The sequence below is a fragment of the Rhipicephalus microplus genome, chromosome 5 (assembly GCF_043290135.1).
Source record: "Rhipicephalus microplus isolate Deutch F79 chromosome 5, USDA_Rmic, whole genome shotgun sequence".
NCBI classification, from domain to species: domain Eukaryota; kingdom Metazoa; phylum Arthropoda; class Arachnida; order Ixodida; family Ixodidae; genus Rhipicephalus; species Rhipicephalus microplus.
Window position 1 is genome coordinate 123480895 of NC_134704.1, and position 23827 is coordinate 123504721.

The 23827-nt window shown below is 43.2% G+C and overlaps 1 protein-coding gene across 5 annotated transcripts in view; it reads left to right on the plus strand.

Annotated features, from left to right (window-relative positions):
- Positions 1–23335, plus strand: part of LOC119174266 (Death-associated inhibitor of apoptosis 2) — a 38949-nt gene extending 15614 nt beyond the window's left edge. For 2 of the 5 annotated variants that reach the window (XM_075895890.1, XM_075895888.1), the window contains exons 2-9: positions 6381–6596; positions 9895–10356; positions 12971–13167; positions 14242–14438; positions 15059–15237; positions 16780–17015; positions 19724–19818; positions 20470–23335. In XM_075895890.1, coding sequence (XP_075752005.1) covers positions 6390–6596; positions 9895–10356; positions 12971–13167; positions 14242–14438; positions 15059–15237; positions 16780–17015; positions 19724–19818; positions 20470–20708 — 1812 coding nt within the window. In that variant the 5' untranslated portion in view covers positions 6381–6389 and the 3' untranslated portion in view covers positions 20709–23335. Of the gene's footprint in view, positions 1–1971; positions 2097–4703; positions 4758–5403; positions 5429–6380; positions 6597–9894; positions 10357–12970; positions 13168–14241; positions 14439–15058; positions 15238–16779; positions 17016–19723; positions 19819–20469 lie in introns of those variants that run through there. The other 3 variants (XM_075895889.1, XM_075895887.1, XM_075895891.1) reach the window with 3 other exon arrangements.
- Positions 23336–23827: the final 492 nt, after the last annotated feature.

Here is a 23827-nt window from a genome sequence, read left to right on the forward strand (position 1 = left end):
AAATGCAGTGATTTTTGATATTTTTCACTAGCACCCTGATGCCTTTAAATCAACATGTCAGATTTTAAGAGTCGTTGTGTGTATGTGGATGCGTGCATACCTGTGTTAGGAGTCTGCGGTTCAATATAGTTGCTAAACTTGATAAGCCCGTTGTTTTGTCGAAGTACATTTCGGCATATTAGTGACCCTTCATATTTTTTTAATTGGCGGCAATGCCGCTTAGCAGGTATGAAAATGCCTTCTACAGTAAAAGTAGTTCGTCTCATTGCTCATGTCTGCAAAAATGTGCAATCAATCAAATACATTTACGGACCTCATGGGCGCATGTCGAAGAGCCTCTTCATGACATTTCGACTACGTCAGTGGTAATCACCAGCGGCACTATGCCTATGACACATCCTTCTTTTGATATGTGGCTTTTTTTTTTTTCACTTGGCACAAATGTGTTCCACTTTTCCACTGATGTCCTCGTCAGCAGCCACAGGTACGTGCGTCAGTCTCAAAAGCGGTCTATTGGCGTTACTGTTATCAATCGCAATCTTTCTCGGAAAATATCTGTCCACCAGCGCGCTGTTTGAGGCACACCATAATGGCTATTATTCTGCTATCAAAGGGGAACTATGACAGTTGTACTTCAGTGTAAAGACAATGGGCTAACAATCTGCTGTGTGGCTATAGAAAATTAATACGGTAGTGAACACAAGGCCTATTTCCAGCCTATGGCTGTGCTCGACGGCAAGCGGCACCTGCAGGCTGTCTTAGCTTACATTTAGGTGGTCTGTAAAAATTTGTGGTGGGCTGTACTCATGGTATCCTGCACACTTATTACTTTATCCATGAACCAGCACTGGCTGAGCATTTCATACTCAATGCGATGCACTTCTGCACTTGCATGACAGGATGTAGCTATCGTGGTGTTTGTGATGTGCTGGTTTTTCTCTTGTGTCAGTGTTTGTATGTTCATTTAAAATGAACATGTTTATCGATACTGTGATGTAATGGAAATTAGAAAAGTTTTGGGTTTTTCCTCCAGTATCTGTATAGACTCACTAGAACCATGCGACATGCAAAGTGTCGATCAAGTGCAAATTTATCATTCTCGGAACAATAATGAGTAGTTACCTCATGTGTTCATACCAACTGTATTGCAGGTATGTTCAAGTTGAGCATTGTAAGCAAAAACTCAATAAGCCATTTGTTTTCAGCATGGTTTAATATATATATTTTTTAGGTGAAGACACTTGCGAGACGCAATCGACCAGATAAAGTAACAACGCCTAGCGCATGTCGTATCGCAGACGGCAGCGGATACTTTGGCGAAACGATGCAAATTCTAGACAAAAACACGTCCTAGTGGCAACTTCAGGTTCGCGAGAAATCTGAATTTTCTTGAAAACGAATGCGGCTATGACATGCCAGCAACTAATGTTTATAATGCATACCGCGTCTTTCAAGGGTGACAAATGCGACAAGCGGTGGATGTGACGTTACCACCAACCACGTCGATTGCTGTAGCAACCTACGTTGTCGAGGGTGGTGGTAGAAATGCAGAAGGCTTTTTCCACTTTTGGGTTGCGTTTTCCCGCCAATGGATACCTGTTGCCGTCAGCAGCCCAACAAATAAATGTGCACCGTTGTTACTTTATCCGGTCGATCGCGCCTTGCATAAAAGCTGAAAAATGTCTCCACTTAAAGTGTGTATATCTTACGCTGTGGTTTTAAATACCATCATCGGTGCATAACGAGCAATATAACAAAAAGAAACAAGAATTCTATACTTGTTATAGCAATACCCACCAGCCTCGTGTGAAGGTAATAGTCATTCTTTTCCCTTCCACGTTGCCATTGCAAAGAAGTGCAAGCACCGTGTCATGTGAAGAGCTCTCCCTCGCAGCTGCGAATGGCAGATATCGTTATCAGGAGTCCGATTTCAGCAGCTGGCGCAAGTGCACAAACATCTGTTATGAGCAAGAAAGGCGCTGAGGCATTGAGCCTTTTGGAAAGTGCACACTTCGTGTGCACTCCTCTTGCAGCAGTTTTAGTTTCTACAATCTCATTTTATATACTTCCAGAAAATAATTAGGAACATTAAGATGGTGAGTTTTTGTATTGTTCCGATTGTGCCACTGGCATCGGAGAGCCTGCAGTTGAAATAAGAATGCAGAACTATGTTATAGTACCTTGTCGCACCATCCGGTGCGGCATTGTTACTACACACTGCTGCCGCAGTGCATATTTTTTTTATAGTGGTTCACCTACTGCCATTCTTGATGAGATGTTCCACGAATACGAGTGATAGATGGGAAAGTTTTTACAAATTGGTGAGAGAAAGAAATTGCTTAAAAGTATGAATGCTGGTGATCATTTTTGATAATTGAAGTTGGGGCTGAACATTTTTGGACAGCTTTCGATAAAACTTCTTCTACCGCTTTTTTTTTTTTTTTTTTGAACAGTTTTTAAACTTACTGCTTCCGATGGAAGCTGAAGCAGGCATTGCCAACTACTTGAAGTATTAAAATTTGCATCGGTCATACTTTTACTGTACTCACTAGAAAAGAAATAAAATATCTAACTTGAATAATAGTGTTATACTGTGTAGTGGTGTCAGAAGACTTTCCAGATTTTTTGCTTGCATAATATTTAATATTTTGTCTCACTTATGCCTACTTAGGGCAGTAGTGGTTCTGGTTGACTTGTGTGCAATGTGAGCACACTTTTATCATTCAAAATAATATAAAGAAAAGCTTTGTTGGCTTCATGTTTTTCTCTAAAGTGGCTTTTTTCAAGTAGAACGCAACTTTTTCTAGTGTGCGCTTCACTCACAGATAGCTTCAGCATGTTGTAAAAGTTGTTGCTGAGGGTGTTGTATTCTGTCTGTTGTCCTCTGTACATCTTGAAAGCTGTAAATGCTGCTCGTATCGAACTCCTGCAAGCTCCACAAAGTGCAGCCATTTATTATTCTGAAGTAGATTGCCTGGGTTGCTTCCAGCTTCTCATAGAGCCTCGCCTGTGCGAGCGTGTGAGACCTCTCGTTTGCTAGAACGTAAGACGCACCACTAAAAATATAAAAACACTCGCAGCCAGTGCACACTTGACAAACTCCCGCCGTTTATCTCTTCAATGTAGATAGCTTGGGTTTCCTCAAGCCTCTGATAAAGTTTCACTTTGACAGCACGCGAGGTCTTTCGCTGGCTGGGCCTTCAACTCGTTCAAGCAGACTGGTTCCTCTCATACTCTCAAATAATCTAGCTTCTAAGACAGGCAGATGATGGCAGGTGCTAATGTCCAGACTTCCCTCTATGTTTATCTCGAGCCTGTGGTTCACAAATGGCGATTTTGAAAGGCTATGGTACAGTCAGCCGACAATAGGCATATTTCAGCGAAAAAAGAAAAACACACATAGTAGAGATCCTATTGCTTTTCACTGCCCACTGGAGATGACGGCCTGAAGCCCTCACCATTTCTTGGCATTGCTTTTGTATACGGTTTTTTACTTACTAATCAAATATAAAAAAACAAAAATATGGAAAAAACCTAGGCAGAATTGGCTGGAGTTTTGTTTCGAAGCCATGCATCCATTCCACCAAACTACATCTCTGCTTTATCTGTGCACTTCGCTTTCAGACTTGGCCGTTAACCTGTCACTTTGAACTATATTTGCAGTTCTTTTACTTTGCAGGATTCGTTAAAAACGTGCAATTGGTGGCTTGATTTTATCCGCTGCTCTGTTCAACTTATCCTGTGGATATCACTTGAGTCATTCTTCCACTGCTGTCCTTTTTATTTTTTTATTTTTTTGGACTTTGCGCATGAGTTGCTCAAATGCTGTGTGAGGGCATTGCGGAAGGCGGCATTTCATATCACATTGCCGTCGCTTTTGAATGTGACAAAGGGGACTATATATTGCTTGCATGCTCTTTTTTGTCTCTTGGTCACCGAGCATTGATGGTGCAGAGGGTTTACAAAAGTCTGATAGGAAGTCCAGTGTTTAGTTGCCTCATGCGGGTGACACCAAAATCTGTACACAGATTCCGCAGCTGTTGCAAGTCATGTAAAATTATCTTCACATGGAGATTCTTAGGAGGATCAGCAAAAGCTACATTTTTGGATGATGCCATCTTTTTCTACATAACTCTTACTTTAAAATTAATTGTTGCAGGTGTGCTTTGTTTGAAATCTTTGTTGTTAATAGTTAATGAAATTTAAAAAAAAAAAGATGGGTTCTGCTTGTTGCTGTCGATGTTTGGCATATTTTTGCAATTTTTTCCGTAAGATACATCGCACTTTTACCATGTTGACTTCTGTTCTTGCTTCAGCAGCATCTTGTAGCATTGGAAAAAAAAATTACCTGTTCTTAATGGAGGTCAGTAAACTGCAGGCTTCTGATGGCTGTTGGGTGTTTCCGGCTATGACGCATCTTTAGTGCCGCCTCTGTTTCGGAATTACTAGGAAAACTTGAAACACCGAGAAATCTCGCACCGTGAAGCCGGAAATGGGACACAACAATTGTTTGCTGCTGATAGCAGCAAGCTAGACAGTGGTTGAGTAATGTTCCAGTCTATCGGAGAGGCGATGGCAAATGCCTTGAAACACGACGCGCCATGTGACGTGTGCCAGCAGAATAGAAAAAAAAAATTAACAAAAGGAAGACCTGATGCAAATGGAAAAACAACCATGGCACCCATAATCACTCAGAGGCCTTGCCACTTCACCCGAGAATGGTGCAAGCAGACACCCGTGCCCCCCAGCAAAGAAGGGTGGGTGTGGACACTCAATGCGCTAGCTTTGTGCTTCGGCGCGTATTTTCGAATGCATAATTGAAAATGTACCAGTACGTCGATGACTGCGAAAGGGTTATGAGCCCATGTGCGGCACAGTATTGTACGATAAAGATCATGCACTTGTGAGTGTACTTGTCATGGCAGGCTTTTTCTCTCCTTTTCATAGGCATTTTCCACTTTTGCTTCAACATTAGCGTGAAAAGTCGCGCTTCGTTTGAGCATTTGATAGCTGTAGTTGGCTTCTACATTGATCTAGAATAAAGGGCCTGTCTTTTTCTTTTTTACAGCTTTAACTGAAAGTGGCACTTGTCCTTCGTTCCATGGTAGTCATGTGACTGTACTTTCCCTACCAGGATGGGACTTGACATGCAGTTTCTCTTCCCTTTTGTTATCGGTCTTTGCGGCTTGTCTAACTCAGCTGTGTTGCACAAATAATCTGTATTGTTTGCGGCGAAGCCCTCCCCTTATCTGTACAGGGTGGTGTCCTCGTCACCATTGTTACAGCTGGTTAACTTGCTGTCTCAAAACAGTAAAAGTCTGCTGTGCCATCTGTAGTTTAGTCATAGGCTATTGTGGTCTTACCAAGGCCGGAAGCATCTTTGTTCGTTGAGAATATGAACCCATAATTGCCAGTCTAATGACCATAGGTGAGATTTGCTGTTGTCAAGCAAGTAACTAGGTGCTGAGCACACTAATCATGAGATGAATATGTTATAACTTCGCTTCCAAGAAAATTTTGAGTCGTGCTTTTTACTCTCCACTGTATGTGAACATTTAGTCTTCTTTTCCATTTCCAAGATGTGGGCATCTGTGTGATAGAGATTTAGTGAGGATGTCATACTTTATGATTTAATTGTGATATATTGAACGTTCACAGTTCAGTTAGAACTCTTAAAGTTCATGTCCTTCTCTTACCTCACCACCTTGTGAGCCATAATGTTGCGACACTGTTACCTCTGGGAAACAAATCTGGGGCCAGTCATTAAAGAGCCCCAAAACCACCCAGAGATAGGCAGAGTTAAACGCATTTAATGATCTGAAAGAGGCCTTCACTCGTTTCGCTCTTCACTACTTTCCATTCGTCAGCTCATCTCTCCCTCTTGCCGAGCGCTCCTCCTCACCATGCGAGGAATAGCAGTGAGCACGCATACGTGCATTATAAACATGTATTGTGAATGACGAGCTGATGAGAACGTTGACATCACAGCATTTGCCGAAGATAACTGAAATGCTCAGAGAGGAGGGATCATTTATTATAATTTTGGGGCACCTTTAGCTCGTAGCCCTGTCGCACTTGGTATTTTTAACCGGGATGGCATTTTGAACTCGGTACATGTGTTTACTTGTAATGCTTTGAATTGTCAGAGGTGGTGTTAGGGCCCATTGAAAAAAATGTCTGCTGTACTAACTCAATCACTGCGCTCTGAGGCTTTGCAGTCTTTTGCAGTCTTGAAATCCTTAGTGCTCATTCAACGCTGGAAAGGAATACTGCCTATCGTGTTGGTACTGCATTTAGGGCTTCACCAGTTAAAACTTGCAGCCTGTGTCATTGGTTCAACAGTGTGTTTATCAGGTGGATCATTCTTGACTTGCTTGCAGGCGTCTACGATGGTGGGCACGGCATTGGTGCAACGGGGGCCTCCAGCCTTTCCGGCACCTGAGCAGACGGTTACGGATGGACCCATGGGAACGTTATTGACCAAGTTTACCAAAAAGATGACCGATCCCACTGACTATAGCCAAGAACAAGTTAGGTTCAACACTTTTCGTGGGTGGCCCCAGAGTGCCCCAGTGTCTGCAAAAAAGCTGGCTCAGGTAAGCAAGTTTCTCTCCCGAAAAAATAAATAAATAAAAGAATGAAATGCACTGACGACAGACTTGTTCTAATACTAGTTTCTGATGGCGCAATAAAAAGCCCCCCTCTTCCCCCCCCTCCCCCCCTTGTACTGATTAAACCTATAGCACTTGATCCGGAAAGTGCTTAGATATTTTCTAAGCAGAACTTCATGATTTGAAAATCTGCCGGAACGAAAAAGAAAATAATTAAGGCAGCCTTGCTCTAGTGGTGTAAAACCACAAGGAAGTGATTTTGTTTCCTTCCTTCTCTCATCTTTCCTGTTCTTTTTACCAGTTTTTCTCTCTATCTTTATTTTTATTAGTATTTTTTTTCTATTCCTCGCTTGCTTCCTCTTTTTATTTTTATACGAGATTCGTTTTGTGTTCTAGCCACAGTAGTCGATCTCCGCATTTTGCATTACCATCAAGGCACTCGATGAACAAGAGGACCAAGACTTTTTTTTTTACGCAAGCGCGTGTCCAATATGATACGGTTGGCTACGTTATGTGTAGGTTTTCCCGCGTTGATATCATCATTGTGGCGTGTGAAGAACAAGAGCAGGAAGACCCGCTGGGGGGGGGGGGGGGGAAATAGAAGGCGAGTCGGCTGAAAATGTGATTTTTCCATTTTCATGGCACAATGTTCTAGCACTACTTACAAGTGCTTTCACGAAGTGGCTAGGTTGTATGTGCAATGGCAGGTGTTTGAAAATGCCCCCAAATACTCCTGCTGATCTACTGCACCGCGGAAACTCGACCTTCAAATGGCGTGTTCTCCGAACACTACTTTTCGTCAGAAAAGGACCATTTTCTCTGTAACCGCTGAAGCTATCAAATGGAAACGTTTGTGTCTTCTTTCTGAATACCATGCGCCCTTTCTGAAGCAAAAGTATGTTGTTTCCACGAGAATTATATTTTTTGCAAAACATTTCCTTTAAGAAAGCAGCCCGAAAAAAATGGCCATGCATACAATTATTATTTTGGTTTGGAAGGATATCCTGGGCATATGTATTAACCAGAAGAGATTTCACCATTTTACATGCAAAATCTTTTTCACAAATGTTCCTTAAAAAATAAAACAGACGAATAGATTATTTCTTAATATATTTAGATTGTCTTCGTATTTTCTTGCCAAATTCACAAAAGATATAGTAAAATCTCTGTTCAGCCAACTTGCAAAATTTTGTAATTTTTGCCTTCAAAAAACTGAACGATAAGCAGTAGTAGTTGCACACCTATCTGTGCTATCCATCCCTTTTTAAAATCATCATCAAGGTGCTCGAAGAACAACAGGAAAAAGACTTGATAGGCACCAGCACGGGCTCAATATGCTACAGTGCTGTATGTGGTTTTGCCTGCGTTACGCCAAATGTTTATGATGGAATATGAAAGAATATCGCATAGTGTGATAGAATTTGACAGAATGTGACAACAAGAAAAATTTGACAATACAACAGATATTGACAGATTATGACGGAATCTAATGGCATACCACAGAAACTGATAACGTACAACAGAATTGGACGGCGTACGAGAGCCTGGCCTGTTGAAGTGCTCTGCACTTAAAGGTAACACCATAGGCATATCAGCCGGGAAAGGCAAAGGGGGCGCTAGCTTCCCCCCTCACTTTCGACAGTGCTCACTGTGGCTGCACACTGGGGAAACGAACAACTAAGACGAAGTTTTCGTTGACCACAGTAATCACTCAGTTATATTATTACGACGAAATGAAATTGTTTCGAAGAAACGTTACAATATAGTGACATTTTCCCAACATTTCTGGTGTGACGATTTTCCATGAAGGCTCTTTGTGGTCCGGTTCACCTATGCCATGCTTTCTCGCCTTGTGCTCTGGTGTCAGAGCAGGCTAGCGCTGAACAGGGGCTCTATCATTACATCACTTGTTATTCATGCTTTTATTCTGCTGTGACTTGCCTATGCAGTTATGGATGGTAACAAACAACCTTTTTATGGACAGGCTAAATCATTTGCTGCTTCGGAAAAATCATTTTCTTTCATCGAAGAGCAATAGCATCATGGCTCCTCTGTCGACCTGCTGGGAGACGATGATTGTGACCAATACTTATAAATGTTTTAGTTTTGCCGTAGTCTTCGATCAACCTGATTTGCCTTGCGTATGGTAGTTTGGAGCGATGCCGGCAGCTTGCAAGGTGGCGACGAATAAAGCAGTGGACTCGAGCATAGTGGGAAACTTGGATTTTAACTTGCCCCGCAACTTGACCCTCCAGACCAAAGAGAAGGTGGAAGACCATGGTTTTTAGCACTATAGATGCTTAATTAAGAGTCGGGTTCATTACATCAAAGTGTGAGCATGATGAATATATATTTATATATTAAGGAAAGAAGTGTATACTTAAGGGCTCGTTATCTGTGTTTTACACAATAATATTTAGATGTAACAGACAATAATGCCAAGGAAAGTATAGGGGAAGATATTAGACCGAATTGTAATGTAAATATGAAAAAAAGTAGGTGAAAAAATAACTTGCCGTGGGCAGGATCCGACACGGCAAGTTATCATGCAAGAGACAGGCAGTGTGGATAACGTCGCTTTCACTTTAAACATGTGTGCAAGGCAGTGGCGTTGCTGGGGTAACACACCCGGCCCGTGCCACCTAACCCCCCCCCCCCCCCCCGCCTCGTAATTTTTTTCTGCTGTAGCATACAACGTGCAAAATGACTTTTGATCACATCTTCCTGAGCAGCACAAACTTCAGATCAAGGAGTGCGCCTCCCTTCCAGCCCCGACAAAAACTTCTGACTAAGCCCCTGGAACAAAGCATGTTCTTTTATGCTTAATTCATCGGATAACAGTGTCTGTACACATAATATAGTATCAATTGACGAGTATCTTACACAGATGGTGCAAGTAATTGTGAAACCTGAATTGAGCGCTCATGAATAAAATGCCAAACATTCAGCCATTCTTAACAATAAGCTCTTTATTAGCTTTTTGTGTGGCCAAAGAGTGATCGTCAGTACATCAACTCCAACCATTGTGTGCATTGTTGGATTGTGTCCTTACTGTCCTCTTGTGTTAGTTTGTTCACTTATTCGGCCATTTCTTGCTCTCTTTGCAGGGTGGTTTTGTGTGCAGTGATGTACTCAGATTTCTGACGCGGTGTTACAGTTGTTCACTTATTCGGCCATTTCTTGCTCTCTTTGCAGGGTGGTTTTGTGTGCAGTGATGTACTCAGATTTCTGACGCGGTGTTACAGTTGTTCACTTATTCGGCCATTTCTTGCTCTCTTTGCAGGGTGGTTTTGTGTGCAGTGATGTACTCAGATTTCTGACGCGGTGTTACAGTTGTGGGCTCGAGGTTTCAGATTGGAGTATTGCGGACGTTGTTGTGGAAAAGCACCGCAGGCTGCAGCCAAGCTGTGCGTTTGTGCGCTCTCTTCCAAGTCCGCGTGTTTCGGCGGAGACAAGCCCCCAGTCGCCTACAACCGCCACTTCATCCGCCGGTGCAACGCATGTAGAGAGGATGCACGTCGACAGTGTGGCTCCTTCGTTGCCGCGCACTGGCAGTGTGCCTTCGGTGCAAAGTCGGACTTTCGAGACTGTGCCACAGGGTGGTGCACGAAATGACGCTCCCCTTCATCGGCTTCAGGCGTCTGAGGAAGAGCGGTTCAACACGTTCTACGACTGGCCACTGACTTCTCCGACGCCGCGGGCTCTCGCTCAGGCGGGCTTTTACTACCTTCATGAACAAGACAAGGTGCGTGTTTCTTTACTTGATTACTGTATTGCTCCACTGTAACAGCTTTATACTATTTCCTGTGAGTTATTTCAATTGACAACTGTTAATGGAACTTGAATCTCACCTTGTGAAATACTAGTAGGTATTTCATACCGCTTGATTTATCTAGGCGTGTGCGAATTTATCTAGGCTTGTGCGAATGATAAATTTTAGGTGTGAAGAAAATTTGAAGAAAATAGTGATTAGGTCAAATAGAATTCAAATAGGATAAATTGCATATTATAAGGAAAAATCAGCATATTTATTACTACACAACTAACCTGGTCAAACAATATTTTTTCAATTAAAAAGGGCTAGGGAAATGTCACTCTTTTGGTTCAAAAGCAAGTTAGCAGAATTTGAGTTTTGGTAGAATGCAATCGATAAGCTGCACAATAGGTTACGTTACTATGCTATATGAAGCATGCTGAACATAATAACAAGTTTTTAAACTTGAAAAAAAAAAAAAATTGATGTGGGTTTAGTATGTCCGTAGTAGGCTTCACGGCAGTGAAGATTTTTCGTGTATAAGAGTATTTACGGCATAGTGCCTCTCCACTGCCGTGACACCACCTTTACAGGGGGTTGCATGCAGTTTGATATATGTGTTATTTGTTCATTAGAACAATTAAAATTCACGTCGAAATGCGGGAATATTCACGCATGCCCAGTTTTATTTTTTTAACAAATGTCTGTCGATGGTCGCTATGTCGCTGTTGTGCATGTCAAAACTCTTGCCTATATTCTAGGTCAGGAAAGTATAACTTGTGTCTCAAAAACTGAAGCAGCAATGACAGTGTGTTCTCTCTACAACATCAGTCTCTCAGAGATGTACCCCTCTTATGACGCAGTGTACCCAAGTTCAACTCTTAGCGGTGGTAGGCACAGCAGTTCGTAGCTACGGGGCACTTATAACAGTTAGACCATTTGTGTCCATAATGAGTGAAACATTGTTTCAGCTTAAAGGATATAGACATGTGGACTGCATTTGGTTTAGCATGAAGCAGGTGTCACTTACACATTTAAATATGCATGTGCAGTGACACTGTGTTAAAGGTGCAGGTGATACATTTCTGAAAGGGCACTAAACCAAACAGTTTGCTCATGCAGTGCCATTAGCTTACAGCAATATTGACAAACCCATAAAGTTGTAACAGTGTAACTGATTATTGTTATATCTGCTCCGGCGAAGGAGAAAGATCTTCCCCCATGCATCAGCAGAACACTTTATGCTCATTCAATAGCCATAAAGTTATTTAAACATGCTAAAAACAAGTTTGAAACCGGTTAATCGGTTGGCATTGTTGATGACATTTCCAAGCTTTGAGATCGTTACAATTTTGTCTGTATTTTCGTATAGCTTTCAAACTTGAAACACTACAGGAAATCCTGATGAATTTGCTGCCTCTGTTCGAGAGATATTGGCGTGCACTTGGTGCCATTTTTCATGAACACACAGTGGGGGGAAACTTTCGTTAGAGATCGTTGTCAGGTGTTGTGTGGCAAAAAGTTCTTTCAAAAAATACCCCATTACAGATGTCCTAATGGCTGACTGTTTGCGGCACTTGTAAAGGGTTTTCCCGTGATTCTCTTCAAAGTGCTTTATTTTCATGTGTTTTGGGGATAAATTTTGGTAGTAAGCATCTTCCAGATAGCCAAGAATGTATCAATCATATATTCAATGTGACTTGTAATCTTATCATTACATATTTTGCTAAAGGGCAAGGGGAAAATTGAGAAATCTGAAAATTTTTATTTCAATATCTGGTGACTTTCTAAATTACACATTGCTGCCAAATTACCTTTTGACAATGCCATAAGCACAATTGTCGCCACTGCCAGGCTCTCAATAACCAGTCAAGCATGCAAAAAGGAAATGCAGGCGACTACACTGTCTTGAGATTTTGTATGAAGTCGCTGGGGCGTAGCAGATTTTTACGGCGTTTAGTAGTGCCTATACTATTCTTTTTTAAGAAGTAAAGTAGGGTTTGAGAGACCTAACAAAGCAAGTTTTGGAAAACTTCATTAAGCCATAATGGCTAAAATAGGAAAATGACTAAAAGGAATGAAGATTGCACGCGAATGTGAAAAAACTAGACTTACATATCATTTCTTTTGTGTAATAATGAAACCATAGTGGTGAATTTAATGATAGCTCTTGAGCAACAATTTGCAAGTCTATATTGATTCATTGTTTCTCTGTGGTGACCCTCTCATGTGGCCTTTACGGGAAGGGCCGACTATTTGCAGTCAGGCTTGCACCCTGACCTCGGAGTGTTCGATTTGAGTGTGCTCGACAGGGTACGACACAGTTGATGTAATATATGTTGTGTGCAGGTGTTTTGTTATGTAGTGCATATTATATGCGAGAGCAGTGCTCTCAAAAGAGCTACGCAAGAGTGCTTTGTCTCGTTCATGCAAAGTTTCTGAACTCCTTGACACCCTGGTTGTCGTGTTCAGCGATAGCTGAAATTTCGTAGACTTGCATCAGGACGGTGCACTGTCGTGGGCCACGTCTTGTCAGAACACCTGGTTTATAATTTTGCTCCTTTTCTTGAACACATGGTGACACAGCTTCCTCTGTTTGTTGCAGGTGAAGTGTGCCTTCTGCAAGGGCGTAGTGCACAATTGGGAGCCCGGGGACGACCCCCTGCGGGAGCACGCCCACCACTACCCGTGTTGCCGGTATCTTCTGAACCCCGACCTGGCCGGCCATGACGAGTGTGGTCACATGTCGTGGCAGCAGGCGCGCTCCGCGCCGGAGTGTGCGGAGCTGTTCATTGCCGAAAGGTGCGTGCGGGTGAGGCGGCAAGTGTCTCTTGGGGCAAATGCTAAAACCTAAGCATTAATGGAAAGCCTTATCATGAGCGAGAAATGCGTGAACATGTAATTGTAAAATGTGCTTGCGCAGCTAGTCGGCAAAAGGTGCATGCAAATGAAACCGCAAGAGTCTCATAGGGCAAATTCTAATGCGTAAGCATTATTGGAAGCAGTAAGACAGCAAGTTGGGCCAGTTGGTTGGGATTCATAATGAACTTGGTTTACAGTGCAACACAAAGAAGGATATGGTGCTGACTCTCAACCGACTTTTTTTTTTTTCGCATGAGCAAGAATTGCAGTATTATGTAATTGTGATATGTAAGTATATATACAAACATGCAGTGCACATTCACAGGGCTACTTGTATTGCCATGCTGTTCTGACAGCGCATGTGGGGTCTGTAAATAGTAGATACTGTAGCGATTTCACCTGACCTAGTGATGTCGTGGCTATGACTTTTTGTTTGCATTGCTAAGCTGAGCTCTGTTTCCTCATATTCAATCCCCTATCGTGGTTAATGCATTTGAGTAATGTGCAAGGACAAAAACACTCACGTAAAACGTACCTCGTATAGTATGCCAACTTTGCCGTGTAAAAGTAAAATGGAAAAATGACAAACTCTTGCTACATTGCCTTGGTGACTGTTCAGAGACTCTACTCCTTCTGCCATAAGCTGTCTATCAGTAGGCTAGCGGACCTGCTGGGTTAATGTGCGTGTAGTCTTTGATTTGAGCAGTGAATGGCAAGCTAACTAAGGGTTCCCTTGATGTTTGGTTTGCCATCAACAGTATCGTCAGCCATCTGACCATGCCTCATTTGAGTAGAAGTGCCTATTTCAATATTGAAGACCTTACTTCGTGTCAACCATTGACAAAGTGTAATAAGAATAGAAAATCCCTTCATAATCGCTGCAAGATATTGTGGCTTCGAAGCTAGTTATTTGGTTGGAAGTCTGACCTTATGTGATGGGAAAGTAACACTGCAAACACGTATTGGGGTATATTGTTGGTGTGCGCTCACAGACAAATTGGGTTCTCTTTATAGCGCCCAAGGACAAGGACTACAGTTAAAAGGAAACACTCCTTCGTCAGAGCTATCTGGCCTCGGCGTGTCTGTGCACGTCGGCCCCAAGCATCCCTCGCAAGCATCGCCCGACGCCCGGCTGCGGACTTTCGAAAAGTGGCCCACAACGTGCCCCAAGCGGCCCCAGGAATTAGTAGTGGCGGGATTTTTTTACATTGGTAAGTGCAAACAGTTTTTGTCCTAGGCCACTTGGTGCCTTGAATTCAGACTTGTGCTAGAAAATGCATTGGCAATATTATTTGCAATACAATTGCATGTGCAAACTCCTCTCTTAGTGATCACTGTACTTCCTTTTTGCGGCCACTTTCATGTGAACTGCAGTTGGTTTGTGAACTGCAGCTCGACAAGCCCCGTCGTGTAATACCTGCCTGTGTGTCTAGTGGAAATCAGTATGAGAAATTTTGTTAACCTGACAGTGTGGATGAGATACCAGGGAGGAAGAGTTTTGCGAGCCATGCAGCCTGCTAAAGAACCGAGACCTAGGCGTCGTCGGTGCCGAGAAAATGGAAATGTAGGCAACTGTAAACCTGTGGTAAAGACCTTCACGATTTATAGTAAACAGACATAGAAGACATAGTACTTGTATGAGACGATTTGCTGAGACATTGTGGTAGTATCAACATATCCAGAGAAGGCAGCCCCTGCAGATTGCTTAGAGAACCTATCCCGTTGTAATAAACTTGCCTTGCCTTCACTGGCCACCCTGGGATACCTTTCTTGGCTTGGTTTGGCCGACTCCGAAATAATGACTGACCTGTCCCCTTGCCTTTGCCCACAGGCGTTAATGACTATACAAAGTGTTTCCACTGCGACGGTGGCCTCTGCAACTGGGACGTAAATGACGACCCCTGGGAGGAACACGCCCGTTGGTTTCCTCGTTGCCAGTTTGTGCTGCTGTCCAAGGGCGAGTCGTACGTGCAGGACTGCCTCAAGCGACACCAGTCGCACCTCAGTGCGGTGAGATGACTCTTTCACTTCTAGAAAATGCCTCATTGAAGATAGTTAAGGCTCATATCTGCGAGAAGCAGGCGAGGAGGACCCGACAGTGTAATGCTTTGGTTTAGCTCGCCTTTTTTGTATGGTCTTACTCAGCCTCCTGTGTGTTGTTTAGAAAAGCCTGTGTACTTACACTTCCTGCGTTTGCCTTTTTGCGATTCCTGTGTGTGGCCTGTGCTACGTGAATGCGTTACCATTACTCTGTGTTCGCAAACCGGTCTGATAGTCTACGCAGATAAAGTACAACTGATGAAACTCGAGATCTTTGCATTTGCCCCAGCCTTACTTTCGGCAGATGTTTAGTTTTCTGAGCAATTCACATTGGACTCGAGCTTTGATTTAGTTGTTCTGCTTCTCCCTGTAAAGCAGTTGTTTAAGGGACGCAAGTGTAAGCCCCACATAGCAATGGAAATGCAAAATTTTTTTCAGGTGAAAAGGCGCTTCTGTGAGAACTGCCAATGGGAGCGTTGAAATTTTTGTGGTATTTGTTGCCCTGGATATTTGGACGACATGTGGTAATGAGCATGCATGTGTAACAGTTCAGGTGGTGCATGTTGAATGTTTTTTTTGTGTTGTTGCAATGTAAACACGATTTTTTTGTTGTTGTTGTAACAACTTTGGAATTCAGTTATAAGTAAGGCCTGTGTCAAAAGTTCACACTTAGCTACTATGGTTTTGTATGTGATATAAGTGTACAAGTTGCCATGTTTACTGTAAATGAAATGTGTGATGCCAGTTTTTGATGTGCATGTTGCAGTAAAGTGGGTCGACTTATAACAGGCAATGTAAAACTTGGCACCTGACTTGTAGAGCTAGGCATAAGCAGGCCAATGGAACAGTTGCATGCGCAAAGCTTGCAACTGCTTCGTTGCAGCAAAAGTCAGTTCAAACACACCGTTTCGATAATCTAGTGCAAGGGCTGCAAGCGATAGAGCTACGATAAACAGTGCACATTGTAACATGGCATTGATGCAGAACTGGAGGCGACAGTCGGGTGAGAGCTCATCGGCGGCTTTGGGATGGCAGTGACATCTCCTATTACGTCAGCTGTCCTGAAGACAGGTAGTGTTGGTTGCTAGATCTTGGTCCGCAGTCCTTTCCTCATGTCGAACTTCATCTTGGCATGGCAGCGCACCAAATTCTCAAGGATCATCTCTGTCTTCTCTCGCCTAATGGTTTTCAGCAGCACAATAATTCGGCATTTCAGCGTCATCCCTGTTTCGTGGCCACCTGCTGTGTTGTCTGCCCCCCCCCCCCCCGCCCCCCCCCCCCTTTTTTTTTTTTTTTTGTCCCATCTTGGGGTAGCGTCTCCAAGTACCATACTTGTCCTGTCCTTCAGTGGGCTGCCATTCATCTGCCCTGCTCAGTGTGCGGGGTCGGTTGCAGTGCTTGTGTCTTGTGTCTAGTGCACCGTCTTAGGTTGGCCTACCACTGGGAGCTGCTACCTAATCGTCTTTTTTCATCTTTTTTTTTTTTTTTTTTTTTTTTGTTCTTTTAATACAGGTGGCAGCCAGTGCATCAACGAGTTCCCAAGGACAGTCTGGAGGTGCAGAAGACGGAATGACAACTGAACTGGCGGCGCTCATGCGATCCGAAGACGTGCAATTCTACTTGTCACAGGGAGTCCCTGCCCAGACTCTGCGGGCTGCATTGCTGAAGCACATGCGGAGCCAGAATCGTGGCTTTGCGAGCCGGGATGAGCTTCTACAGGTTCTTGGCGAGCTTCTTACCCTGCCAAGGTACCATTAGGCCCAGTTAAGCGTGGAGGAATGCTATCGAAAAGGCTGTAGGACAGATTACCATATAGGTCAGGTTGATACCTAATGATGAACTAAAACATCCTTATTATAAACACTAACACTTTAGTTATTAATTACCTTCTTCACTTGGGACAATAAATTATGCACAGTTGAGTCCCACTACAGTTAAACCTGTCTGTGAGAACCTCTATAGAATGAATTTCTAAATATTGTGATGTTTTTCTATTCCTCACCATTACTTCACTATTCATCACATTAGCAGCACGTCTATTTTCAACCTATACGTAACGAAGTGGCTGTGGCAGACACCCTTGATATAACGAGTTTTCGACGCTGACAACTTAAGAATTTTGCCCCGAAATCAGTCATTTTGGCTCGACCGTACATCTTCTGCAGTTGCCCTGCTGACAACAAAACAGCAGCACCGTGCATGACACGCTTGAAGTACAGCAGTACTGTGGGGCGAGAGCGAGCGCTCGGAAATGCGTAAGCTGTGCCGGTGCACTTTGAGTGCCGCCGTACTGGTCATCGTGGCCGCATGTGCGAATGTGCCGTCTCCCTCCCCACAAAGCAAGAGTGGTTTGGCACATTCCACAGTGGCTCCAATAACGCGACAACGCGTTGCTGGAATGGGTTCCTGGTCAGTGATTGAGAGCAGCGAAAATTGGATCTGTTTTCTAAAAAAAGAAGGCATTGTGCTTTCAAATCAGACTGGATGACTCGGGCACAAGATGAAGTGTGGAGTTATCGATCGCAAATCATATCAACTTGTGTGCCGAGCATGTTCGTTGGGTCATGCGACGAATGGTGGAAATTTGGCAATCAAGTTCGTAGACATTGTGTCTGCTGTTGCTTCTTATCGTGAGACCTCTTGCGATATAGCTGCAATTGCTGACACACTTCGATAAGGCCCATCGAGCGTGCTCTCGAGAGTTATCGGATTAGATAGCTGTCACCCATTCATTACGGTTGCTGAGCCGCTGCTGTGGCACTCTCTGTCTTCGGTGACTGTTTGAGGCCCTAGAATCTTGCTAGGCCTACGATTTTCATGCTTCAGAAAGCCAAGCAGGCACATCTTGCGGCATGCCATATAAACAGCCGCACTTCTCTGGGTGTTCTGAAGCCGTGCAACACTTGTCATCTGGCTTGCTCGTCATCGCTCCCCAGTGAAACTTTGCACGGTACAGTTTTCTGTCAATAGCGCTGTGGCCTGCTGATAGAGCGTGTGGAGTGCGTGACCTGGAAGTGCCAGGCACGTGGTGATAAACAGGAAAAGGCGCGTAAGATAAGTGACGCACATTCCTGTGGGACAGGAAGGCAGCCTGAAAGGTGCAACTGTCCCAAGAGTGAGCTCTCGCAAAGGAATTTGGTTGCGAACCCCGCCGCGGTTTGTCTAGTGGCTAAGGTACTCGGCTGCTGACCGGCAGGTTGCGGGATTGAATCCCGGCTGCGGCGGCTGCATTTCCGATGGAGGCGGAAATGTTGTAGGCCCATGCGCTCAGCTTTGGGTGCATGTTTAAGAACAACAGGTGGTCGAAATTTCCAGAGCCCTCCACTATGGCGCCTCTCATAATCATATGGTGGTTTTGGGAAATTAAACCCCACTTATCAATCAATCGTAAATTTGATTGCAAAGTCTCAGAATATGGCAAATAAATCTTGATATTCTTCCTTTTTGTTCTACATCATTACAGTTTGGTTAGCATAGAGTTACTTTATATTGTTTTTCCCTGCAAAAATTCCCCACACTGCCCTGTGCTTCAGTTCTAGTTGGGGATAACACAAAGAAAAGATGAACTGCTGCTTTGTCTGCATTCATATCTCAATAAAAATAATGTTTTTTGCAGTTTTTTGCCTACTGTGCTTAGTTGAAAAAAAGTTTACTGTAGTGTACACTTCCACTGCTTGTTACAATATCAATGGAGATTTTTTTTTTTTTTTTTTTCAAAAAAAAATTGCTGGGAGGTTCTTCCTAGACCTAGAGACTCGTCAGTGGTGCAAGTTTATTGGTTCTCATGTCAACCACTCAGTGGATCAGAATGAAAGAGCCGCCATTGCCACTGCCATTAAGCGCACAAACCATCATTTTGAGGTTTAGTGTCCCCTTCAAGTTCATTACATTCTGTTCGATTACAATCTACGATTTGTCATATCCTCGTTCAATATATACAAGTGTGTAATCAATAAGAAACCTCATTGTGCAGGTATTGGCATGTAATTAATGCTTGCTCGTCATGTTATATGTAATGAAAGTATTAGCATGATATTGAAGACTTCATTATAATGTATGTTTGAATGTAATACACTCAAACCTCGATCTAAAGAACCCATATACTATAACAAAATGTCGATTTAAGGAAGGAAATGAAAAAGTCTTGCAATAGATATTAGTGTTAAAAATAAACCTTTATAACGAATTTTCGAATATGACAAACTTATTTTTGTGTAAGGCGTAACTTTGTTTTATAATGAGGTCGGAGTGCATATCAACCTGCTGTATGTCCGGTTCCATTTATGCTGGTTAGCAGTGACATCACTGGAGCTACTGCAGTGATGAAATTTTTCACTTCCTTCTTTATTGAAATTATATTTTAGCTGCAGTTGTCGGCACCAATGGGATAAGTGTGTTACAGTTTTTGTTATTAGGGGCACTTTCATCTCATGCACAGCTCCGTTGCATTGTGCAGGGCTTCAGCCGACCAGAGTCCACAGCGTTCGGCTACAAACAGTGTCACGATCACCAAAGTGGCGACAAATCCTCAGACGGAGGGCGTAGTTTCTGGTAAGTGGATTTTTTTTTTTTAATTGCCTGCTATACAGCAACTTATGTCAGCATTTTTTCCAGAAAACAGGTTTTTAATTTCACTGGAATTAGTTACTAAACTACAGGGTGTGAATCTATATAAAAACAAATAATTTCCCTTGGTGAATATTCTCAAATGGAGGAAAATTCGCTTCTAGTTCGAGGCTTCGGACCCAGAGTAATGAATCTAAACAAGTAATTCTGCATTTACTTGCATATTGATTGCACTTTTTGTAGCAAATTTAGGATAATGTGGATATGCACTGTGAATTTCGATTCAAAACGAAGGGTTCTGGGAAGCCACCCTGGCGAGAATATTTTATTGCATGATGGTGCTTTGGCGGGGCTGGTTGTTAAACATATAAGTTTTCTTAATTCTGAAGTGTTGGGAAGGTTATTAGCGGGTGCCTCTGCGGTATTTTCTAATGTATTCGAGAGAGCAAATACCAACTGTCTTTGCGGATCACAAAGTAATTTAAAACTGTCCCACAGCTTGAAAAAAAAAAAGTTCTGTGTGCAGCATGGCATTCAAGTCCAGCTAGTTTAGCTGTTCCTTAATCTCGTTCGCTCACGGAGCCGCACGTGCACATTACCTTCGGATGACTGCAATTTTGTCAACGCTCTTCATAGGAGCAAAGAATGCATCGTCGGGGAGTCTTACAGAAGGATTAGAGTCTTCAGATTTGGCTCTGGAAAACCTGCGGCTCAAGGACCAGCGCCTCTGCAAGGTGTGTCTCGACGCCGAGGTAGGCGTCGTGTTCCTGCCGTGCGGCCACCTGGTGGCTTGCCCTGCTTGCGCCTCCGCCCTGTCAGACTGCCCTGTGTGCCGCGCGTCCATCCGCGGCACCGTGCGGACATTCTTCTCGTGAAACCAACGATAAAGAGAGGAAGTGTGTGCACGAGATCCTCCGCTGTAACCGCATTTTCGGCAAAGCTTTAGTTTAGAAGGCAATGGGCCCTTGTTAAGCTGTTAGAAAACGTTTCATTTTTAAAATATTTCCTGCCTTTCTTCTCTGGTAACTCGAAACCTTATTTCCCTGATAATCCTGTAAGACCACAGGTTAAGGCGTACCTATGCCGGTAAACTGTATGCAGATCTTGCGATGCGTGCCTGCAGTGTTTTGTGCACTTGCGGTAAAACACAAGGTGCATCTTACCCCTCTTAAGTGAGAACAATGGTCGCGAGCACTTTATTTTTTTAACGCCGTGAGCGAGACCCGTCATGCACATCAGTAGATTAACAGGCCAATTTCATTCACAAAAGAACACTTACTTTCAACGATTTCTTGGGTCTGTTGCCTTCCACCCGAGCGGCAGGTCTTGAAACACCTGCCGCATGCTCGGTAAGAGAACTCGCAGCTCGCCGAGAGGTGAAAGTGGCGAGCTCTGAAAATTGTGTCGATGGCGTCGCAGGAGAAGGGGTGTGCCTCGGCTTTGCTATCCTCTGTCTTGGTTTTATTGGCCTATAGTGCAGTTTTGCCAGAGAGATGCTTATGGCTGTTTTGTGACGTTTGTAAATATTGCAACTGAGCGTCAATAACCAGCACAGGGCTTTACAGGTGTAGCCATGCTCTCGTCAGTTGCATCGATGTTCTCCAAGATGTTAGTCCGAAGTAGCTTACATGCAGTGCCTGTTGGGAAATTTTACCAGCTTATCTGGAGCAGCATATTTCTGCCCGATGGACAGGGGGGAGTTGATAACGGACTAGTTCGGCAAGTGCGGCCTGCTCCAAATAAACCTGTGAAATTCCGTGAAGTCATGAAATTAGTGGAAACCATGGAAACGACCCCCGTGATCAATCCCTGTAATCATCCCTGGAGCGAACGCATGGAATCAATTTGTGGAATAATTGGCGGCAAGTGTGGGTCTAGGGCAATGGTTAACTATTAACACACCAGCTCTTTTTCTTTATTGTGGCACAGGCAAACTTGGGACTTCGTCATTCACAATGTTATGTAAAACGGGCAAGACACCGTACAAGTACCACTTCTTCTACAAACTTTTTGAAAGGTGACTATTTCACAATGTCCTGGTCAAGCCAAACACTATGGGTCACTTTTAGTGGTATTTCAGAAGTGTTATTGCCATTCTAGCTTACTTTCCTTAGTTGCCCTTTAAACGAGATTACATATTTTAATGACGCCTGCATTTTTATGTACATTGTTTTGACATCATTACCTTTAACAAGAAAAGCACAGCAGAAAGTTATTATCAAGCCAACACGTGTAGCTTCAGTATATTTTTGTCGGTGGAAGCATTTCACGTTTTCCTAAAAGACTAATGCCAGCTGGAAGCATTGCATAGTTGCTTTGTTACATTTATTAATCAGTTACGCTCACCATTTGTTAATCAGATGTACTTACCCTTTACTGTTTTTACGAGGACTCACCTGCCTACCAAGGATTACATAACGCAGCAGACCTTCAAACTGTTTCCTTCTCTTCTAGCAACGACAGACGTAGTCTATTTTTGTTCAAGACTGGACTTCTAAACTATAGAAACACTTCATTAATCTCTCTGTAAGCTCTAAGATACTTTAATTCTAGGTTTGCTACTGCGGGAGTCGCATCACAATTTAGTCACGGTACACGGCACTTCGTACAGTTGCAGAGCAAGTTGAGGCACGACGTTGTCACTGTCGGAATGTGAACTGTGGCGAGAATTTGAAGACCAACGTAGATTTGTTATGCTTATTTCAATTTCGCCAAGCACTCTTCATATCTCTGTTATCGTTTAAGGTGCCAGATTGAAGGTTGTTTTTGGAAGACATGGCTATTTACAAAGCCATTAAGAAGTTTTCTTTTTATTGTGATGTCTATTTATTTAATAGGATTAGCACTATCTGTTTCTTAGGTTCTTCTCTTTATGCATAAAAGCAAATGCAAATTTTTTCAAATTGCAAATGCTAATTGTTACTAGATTTTTTTAGTAGAAAGCTCAGTGCAACTGACTCATTCTAGGTGGCTGTAAAGAAAAAAAAAAGTACGCTTATTCATCTTCATCACTTTTTCAAGGACACCTTTCTTTTCATTCAACTGACAGACACCTCTTTAGCCAGAAGCTTGGCGACCAGTTGCTTATTCAATGTGAGATCTTGCTACGGCACTTAGAGGCAGCTAGCACATTATCTAGTTTCTCACGTGAGTTTTTTTTTTTTTTTCGTTGTGCCGTAGTTTAGTCTATTAGATGAATTTTAATGTCTTTGTACCAAAGCCTGTATATCTTTCTGGTGTTCAAATATTCATTCATCGTAAGGTGCAAACTATTGCACAACTTGTTTCTATGCATAGACTTCTGTGTGTGGCTGTGCTGTCAATGCCTGTGTGCTGTCGGTGTCTTGTCACTGCGATGGAGCATACTCGCCAGCAAGCAGTGCCAGTTCAGTCACATTTGATTGCATTCAAAGTACACGCTTTTCAGCTGGCCAGATGTGGCACTACTGATGTATCGAAATAAATAAATTTTTGCCACCTCTCTGTGGCGCTTTTGTGAAAATGTGTATTTTGCAAAAGTTGTGGCCACGTGAATGCAGGTGTTTTATATGCCTCGAACTGGAGATTTGACAAAAATAAAAATTGGCCCGAATCTACATTTTACACTGTAAATGTCGTCGAAAGACGATAGTCTTGCGTCTGGAGAGAGTGAACAAAACGTTTACTTGATGTTGTGCGTAAGAAAATGGATGAATGGTATTCTGCATGCGCTGCGTTAGAGTGCCTCGAGCGTGTGGCGGAGGCAAACAAGCGCATCTAGGCACATTAGACACAAGTGCCATCTGGCAGTTATCTTCAAAAACGAAGGCGTGCAGCCCGTGAGGAAAGATGCATGCCAGTCTTTGAGGTGATAAGGTGTAGAACGCAGAGAGAAGGACAGGTGCCACCACCGTGACGTCGTAGCAAAGCGTTGGAAACACCTTTTTAGCATCGCGTTGCACTGTCAGCGCAGCGCGATTAAACGCTACATTCCTTGGTTACTTGTGTGTGCCTC